This window comes from Theropithecus gelada, chromosome 4, assembly GCF_003255815.1.
Source record: "Theropithecus gelada isolate Dixy chromosome 4, Tgel_1.0, whole genome shotgun sequence".
NCBI classification, from domain to species: domain Eukaryota; kingdom Metazoa; phylum Chordata; class Mammalia; order Primates; family Cercopithecidae; genus Theropithecus; species Theropithecus gelada.
In genome coordinates this window covers 147,406,285-147,413,802 of record NC_037671.1, presented here as the reverse complement: position 1 = coordinate 147,413,802, position 7,518 = coordinate 147,406,285, and the positions used below count along the sequence as shown (strand labels likewise).

Genomic DNA, 7,518 nt, shown 5'->3' with positions numbered 1-7,518 from the left:
AGAAAAATGATTTGCGACTACCCAGAAAAATTTAGGAAGCAAACAGGTTAATTATATTCCCCCTTAAAATGCATTTGTTCTACCACTGCAACCCTTGATCTTTCAGACCATTGCATCTTTGTTTCCCATTTAGGCCACCCAAAAACCTTTTCATTCCTCACTCTGTGAGACAGCTGTTATGGAAACTGGTGCCAGTGTTATTTGGCTTCATTATAATGAACTAAAGATAAATCTCTGTCTTTGACTTTGTATCTTTAATAATAGAGAGGCCAGAATCTGAGCTTCTGGTAGAGCGTAGGCTGAAATCCCAAGTTAAGCAGCCCCTCCACCAGAAGCAGAGTCGGTGGCTGTCGGAACAGTTGGAGCCAACACCCTGTTCATGTTCTGTTTCATGCTTTTAAAGACAGGTAAACTGAGTGCACTGGTGTGTGCCAGTAGTCCTAGCTATTCAGGAGGCTGAAGTAGGAGGATTGCTTGAGCCCAGAAGTTTGAGACTAGATTGGGCAACTAAGCAAGACCCCATCTCTTAGGCAAAAAAAAAAAAAGAAAATTTTCTCATACTTATAGCTGTAAGCTAATTGAACTTTTTTTTTTTTCTTTTGAGACAGAGTCTTTCTCTGTCACCCAGGCCATAGTGCAGTGACACAGTCTTGGCTCACTGCAACCTCCACCACCCAGCCCAAGCAATTCTTGTAACTCAGCCTCGTGAGTAGCTGGGATTACAGAAATGCACCATCACACCTGGCTAATCTTTATATTTTTAGTAGAGACAGGGTTTCGCCATGTTGGCCAGGCTGGTCTTGAACTCTTGGCCTCACGTGATCCACCTTCCTCGGCCTCCCAAAGTGCTGGTGCTAGGATTACAAGTGTGAGCCGCCATGCCCGGCCAGTTAATTGAACTTTGAATTAATTTATAAAAACTTGCTGAAAACACTGGGCTGATTAAAAATAAATACAGTATTACATATAAGTGCTGAAATAAATTTACCTCCTTAGCCTCCCAAGAGGCTAACAAAGAAAAGGAATGATCAGGGAGAATAAAATCTTGTGTTTTTGTTTCAGAAGAAAAGTTAGCTGAAATATTAATTTTGGAGAGGAAAAAGAGGGAAATATTGCAAGATTTGCAGCTCTCAATATTATTTACTAGTCATGAGAACTTGGACATGCAAATCTAACCTTCAATTTCCTTATTGGTAAAGTAAAAATAAATAATACCTGCCTTCTTGCTAAACATTGTACAGTTGAGAAAATGTATAAAAAGTATTTCGTAAATGATGAAATATGTAATAATATTTGTTTGTTTGTATTTCACAAATTCAGACCCTAGCCAGATACAAACAGGTATTTAATTTGGTTTGGTCAACTCAATCACCTTCCCTTTCTTCATCCTGCCCTACTCCCCCAACCCTGAAATTTTCAGTGTCTTTATGCACAACACTGCATTTGCACTCTCACTGACTTTATCCAACTCAGTTTGGTTGTCTGGAGAAACATTTTTTATAATCCAGGATAAAATTCACTCCCTTTCTCTATTGCCTTTCAATAAGAAATTTTGATTACATGATATTTTTATTATATTTACCTTTTAATAAGACATTTTGATATACATCATTTTGTTTCTTCAAACTGTTTCTTCTAAAGACACCACTTCCACCGGGCGCAGTGGCTCATGCCTGTAATCCCAGCACTTGGGGAGGCCAAGGCGGGTGGATCACCTGAGGTCAGAAGTTCAAGACCAGCCCGGTCAACATGGTGAAACCCCGTCTCTACTAAATATACAAAAATTGGTCATATGTGCTGGCAAGCACCTGTAATCCCAGCTACTCAGGAGGCTGAGGCAGGAGAATTGCTTGAACCCAGGAGGCAGAGGTTGCAGTGAGCCGAGATGGCGCTACTGCACTCCAGCCTGGGCGACAAGAGTGAAACTTCATCTCAAAAAAAGAAAAGAAAAGAAAAAAGACACCACTTCCATAGCCCAACCCACTGTACAAGGCATCTCTGGGTCCTGGCCAAATGAATTTAACTATCACAGATTCTTCATGGAAGGTTCAACCAAAACTGTGGCATTTTCGTATTTTCTAAGGCTTTTGTTTATTTTTTAAATTAATATTTTAAACAAAGTGCTACCTTTTTCAGCCTTAATTTTTGCTGTAAGAGTGACTATTTTACTTAAAATTGTCTTAATATAGAGTTCTTAGCCAGATTAATGATATTAAAAACAACAACAAAATTTCACATGTAAGATTTTTATTCAAATTTGATTTACATTCCAAAAGAAATTATAAAATATATTCAGTTGTTTCTTAAAAAAAGGGGAGGGACAAAACTTTAATTCAAATTATAAAACATGATAAATTTTCAGATTAAAATTGGGCTAGTTGCTTGGAGTAACAAGCTTTTAAATCATGATTTTGCACTTCCACACCAAGGATAACCTTCTAATTAATGATCAGCCGTGCTGTAATAGGATAGCACGGAGACTTGAGGAAAGAGAAAAACTGAAGAGCTCTTCCAAGCCCAGACCAGGAACTTTTTTATGCCTTCTCATAGTGGCGAACAGCAACCACATCACCAAAAGTAAGGGTCTGCAAGGTTCAAAAGATAATCAAAACTTTTTATACAGGAACATCAGTCACTGAATTTTAAAGATCATCATATATGTAATCTAAGTATCATGCGAAAGAATGACATTTACAAACATTAAATGCTGCATAAGCATTTTACATCTTGAAAAGAGATGCTATATTGATATATAGTTTATGTCTCTGAAATGAGAATGAAGCAAAAACTGAGATTAGCAATTTAGATTCAGGTCAAAAGAATTTCTTTAGCCTTAAATTATCAGGGTAATTGAGCAGATTAAGTGTGGGAAATGGAGTGTCCATATTCTTTTCTCAGCTATCTGCTTTAAAAGTGAATGAGTTGTATAATAGGTTTACATAACAGTTTTCAATTCATAACCTAGATAAATTTTGAACAGTCATTAGAAAATCCAATCATTTGAGCTGATGGTATTTGGAATGACTTGTTCCAAACTCAAGAGGAAAATGTAAAGGTACAAATGTTCTTCTTGCTTTGGTTGTCATGGCTTACCCTATGTGAACCCAGGTAGGTAGCTGGATAGGATGTGGAACATCAGCTCCATTACTCTAATGTCAAATCTAACTTGAAGAGTTGCTATAAAGCCACTTTACAGGCCGGGCGCGGTGGCTCAAGCCTGTAATCCCAGCACTTTGGGAGGCCGAGACGGGTGGATCACGAGGTCAGAAGATCGAGACCATCCTGGCTAACACGGTGAAACCCCGTCTCTACTAAAAAATACAAAAAACTAGCCGGGCGAAGTGGCGGGCGCCTGTGGTCCCAGCTACTCGGGAGGCTGAGGCAGGAGAATGGCGTAAACCCGGGAGGCGGAGCTTGCAGTGAGCTGAGATCCGGCCACTGCACTCCAGCCTGGGCGACAGAGCCAGACTCAGTCTCAAAAAAAAAAAAAAAAAAAAAAAAGCCACTTTACAGAACTTAGGGGGTTTTAGTGCTCATTGTTTTCATGTATTGATGGGATGTTCAGGAGTATAGTGTATCCTTGTAGTCTATTGCTTTAATCTTCCTTTTTGAACTCAATCTTGCCTGATCATAGTCATGCATGCCACGGTTGAGCTATCTACTTTTCTGTGTTCAAGAAAAAAAATGGAGGTAAAAGCATAAAGGAGAAGTTCAGAGCGAATCTTTTAGAAATGAGTCCTTTCTTTTGTCGATTGTTGCCAAAGAATGTGAGCAAATATCCTTTAACATGAAAGGAAAACTGTCCCTCTGCTCCCCACCTCCATCTCCACAGAAACATGAATATCTCAGTGTAGAACAGTGCTCATTGCAGTAGTCAAATGGAGAAGGAAACATGAGTCCCCAGTCTTAAACAACAAAACTTTCTCTGCTGTCATCTTACACGGACCGTGTAAAGCATTCTCACACCCTCCTCTAAAATTGAATGAGCCTAACCACCTATGTCAGTATCATCAATATACCATTGCAGGTCACACAAAAAGTGTCTGAGGAGGGCTTGGTCAAGGCATAATATTTCTTCTCGTTTGTGATACTACTCCTTCATTAGAGAAATTATTTGTTAATTATTTTATGTTTGATCAATTTAGGACAAAAACATATAGGGAAAAAGTCTTGTAAAGATGGAGTCAGAAATGGATCAGAGTGATACAACTGTAAGCCCAACAACCTCAAGGATTGCCAGGAGCCACCCAGGAAGTAGGAAGAAGCAAGGGAGGGGGCCCGCAGAAAGACAGTGGCCCTAGGGTCACCTTGATTTCGGGGATCTAGACTTCAGAACTGAGAAAATTCACTTTTGTTGTTTTAAGTCACCAAGTTTGTGGTACTTTGTTGTGGCAGCCTTAGGACACTAATACATCCTCTTTTACAGATAATTCCTAGTAAGTAAGAAGAGGGTGATTGAAAAAAATATTTTTAATGGCCACCTAGTATTAAATAGATGTGTTTAAAAGGCATATTATGCATTCAAGAAAAAACTGGAAAGAAGTAACAACAAAATGGTTCTCTACGGGAGTCAGGAGCCTTGGCGCAGGCCTGTAATTCCAGCACTTTGGGAGGCCGAGGCAGGAAGCAGGAGCATCACTTTGAGCTCAAGAGTTGTAGACCAGCTTGGGCAACATGGCGAAACCCCGTCTCTATAAAAATATTTTTAAAATAGCCTGGCGTTGGTGGCTTGCACTTGTAGTCCCAGCTACTCGGGAGACTGAAGTTGTTGAATCGCTGGAGCCCATGAAATGGAGGTTGCAGTGAGCCGAGATTGCACCCCTACACTCCAGTCTGGGTGACAGAGCAAGACTTCATCTCAAAAAAAAAAAAAAAAAAAGGTTATCTCTGATGAGAAATTAGAGGGGATTTTAACTTTTTTTATACTTTTCTGTTATATTCTAAATTATCTGCACTGAACTTTTGTAACTTTATAAATTAAAATATAAGCTAAAGATCTCTTATTACAGGAGCTATAAAGTCATCTGTCTGAGATTCTCTTATAATAGCAATTATCTTTATATATTTCAGTGATTATGGGCTTTATATTTAAATTTTATTTGAGAGACATCCATAGTTATCCTACAAAAAAATCTTTTGACACAGTTTTAGGCAAATCAATGGCAACTTTTATTTTTTTAACTACACATGAAATGTTCTCTTTTTCTGCAATCAAAAATGTTGAGCTGAAGAAGACAATTAGCTAGGATCTTTTTGTTTCCCCTGTTTTATATATAGTTAAAGAACCTTGCCAGTGATGTATTATTAAAGAAGGAAGGAAGGAGGAAGAATGGAAGGGGGAGGAAGGAAGAGGGAAGGAGGTGAGAGGTGTGGGGAGAGGAGTAAAAAACAAGGAAGAATGGAGAATTGTCATTACTTACCATAACCATTTTGTCATCCTTAATTTCTCTTACAAAATTTGTTTCTTTGCCATCCCATTTCTGTACATGAACAAGTTTGTCTCCATCCAGGCTAACAACAGACTGAGACCAACAATGAAATGCAAAACACAGCAATAAATACAATTCAGATTTCTGATACGGAAGACAAATGATGTGATTTTTGAAAGAATTGTGTAATTGAATAAATCATGATCAATTAATTATCCTATTGTTATCTCTATTACTTCTAGATTATGTAAATTTGAATAATTCATAATTTGATTAAAAATACACATCTAAATACAAAAATTTAATATATTAAAAACAAAAATCCTAAACTAGTGCTTTGTAGCTAGTCGTCCTTCTAAAGAAAGCCTTAGAATGAGGCAAACTGCCCATTTAGTCAATCTGAGGCAACCTGGGGAATTAAACAAAATGCACTCTCTCTTTCAAACAAACTTTATTAAATGTTTTCTGAAATACAAGCTTGATATAAAATGTGAACAGTATATGGTAAGAGACAAATACAATTGAGATTTATGCTATAGCAAGTACCCATTGTTCAAAATATAACACATGCACACTAAACTAACTTTGATGTATTTCTCCTTGGATTGAAATATTGAAAATATTCTACACTTTCCAACATCTTAAAAAAAAAAAAAAAAAAGCATGCATTGGGAATCTTTATTCCCCCCTCCCCATCCCCACTCTGGAGAAGAAGCAGTTTCTCACCTTACAGTTTCTATCATCTGCAGTGGTTTCATCAAACTCTTCTCCCAGGTGGAAACTAATCTCCGTGTTCTTGAATGTGCTGAGAGTCCTGATGACCACTTTGTCTCCTTCCTGACTGATAATTACTGTTGGTTTGGTCACATTTCCCACCTGCCTGGTGGCAAAGCCCACGCCTAAAATAGCAAAGGGAACAGTACAGTCTGCAGCAACTTTCAAAATAACTCACAAAGCAAGAATCTGCTTTCTGATTATGGAATCCAGGTTCTAAAGTGTAAGTTTCATTAGAACATGATTAGCCATTAATCATGTAAAACACTACTGTGATTATAAGTGCATGCAGAAGAAAACCAAAAAAGTCAGAGAAGCTTCACTTTCTCCACAGAATAGCAGATGCTCTGTGTTTTTGGCCCTGGGTAAGAAGGCAAACAAGTGCCACATTAAAAATCCATTCAGTGGAAAATGCATAGCCTAGCAACTGATCAGGACAACATGATCTGTCTTTGCCTCTTGCTGACCTGATGAGTGAAAAATGGAATCTGCAAGTATCTAAAGCAGCACGATAAGAAGAGAACAGCCGTTCTTATTGTTACCTACCTAGAGCCTTCATGTACTCATCAAAGTTCTGACTGTCGGTCAGCTTCCAGGTAGCACAGAAAGCCTCCACCATCCTTGCCCTCTCCCCTCTTCAGAGACAGGAGCGAGGATCTTCTGGTCTAATTGCCACTGCAGCTCAGAAGACCCTTTACACATCAGCAAGCAGCTCCTGCCTTCTTATTTGGAAAGAGGGTGGGCAAAAATCCAATGATTTAAATTGCAAACACACCCCTCCAGTGTCCCTCTCTCCAAGAGGCTGTCACAGAGGGAGGAGAAGGGAAGGAGCGTTCGAGTGAAGCTCCAATCCTCTTTGTGATTGGCTCAGGCCACTGGGTTAGCGGAGTAGGTCGAGTTCCTCCCAATCGTCACACTACAGCCCTTATGCCTGAGAAAGCTCTGCAGGGATTCAATGGGGCTGGAGGCAGGGAACGGGAAAATGAGAGAAGGTCTTTCAAGTTCAGTGAGAAAAAACTTGGCAAAGGCAATCTCAGACTGCAAGGAAAGAAAGAAGATGCACAATGGGGCATTCAGATTGATTTCCGTTAATGGCAAAGCTGGTCACACATGAGGACCCCCTTAAAGAAAACCACTGAAATGCCAGACTTTGCAGACAAAGGAGAGTGAATAGTGTGTGTTGTTTTCTCTCATCGTTACAGGGAGAGCAAAATGCAGGCTAGAGTATGCCAACCTGAAAAAGAGGAGGGGGAGGAGGTGTAAATGCCTTCCCTACATATACTGCTTGAAGGCTACTCTGATTTTCAATGAGGAA

At 39.2% G+C, this 7,518-nt stretch overlaps 1 protein-coding gene across 4 annotated transcripts; it reads right to left on the bottom strand.

Moving 5' to 3' along the window:
• Positions 1-2,230: 2,230 nt before the first annotated feature.
• On the bottom strand, positions 2,231-7,142 carry FABP7 (fatty acid binding protein 7). 4 transcript variants are annotated; one of them, XR_003119026.1, is made up of 5 exons: positions 6,750-7,142; positions 6,156-6,328; positions 5,421-5,522; positions 2,348-2,585; positions 2,252-2,302 (listed from the first exon to the last, which is right to left on the bottom strand). XR_003119026.1 is itself a non-coding variant. In XM_025382611.1 (4 exons), exons 1-4 carry the CDS (start codon positions 6,820-6,822, stop codon positions 2,535-2,537), a joined length of 399 nt encoding a protein of 132 aa, XP_025238396.1. In that variant the 5' UTR covers positions 6,823-7,142; the 3' UTR covers positions 2,231-2,534. The 4 variants fall into 4 exon arrangements, 3 of the variants coding, with proteins under 3 accessions (XP_025238396.1, XP_025238395.1, XP_025238398.1); XM_025382611.1 differs by having other exon boundaries at positions 2,231-2,585; XM_025382613.1 differs by lacking the exons at positions 2,252-2,302; positions 2,348-2,585 and adding an exon at positions 4,768-4,857 and having other exon boundaries at positions 6,750-7,067.
• Between the last annotated feature and the right edge of the window lie 376 nt (positions 7,143-7,518).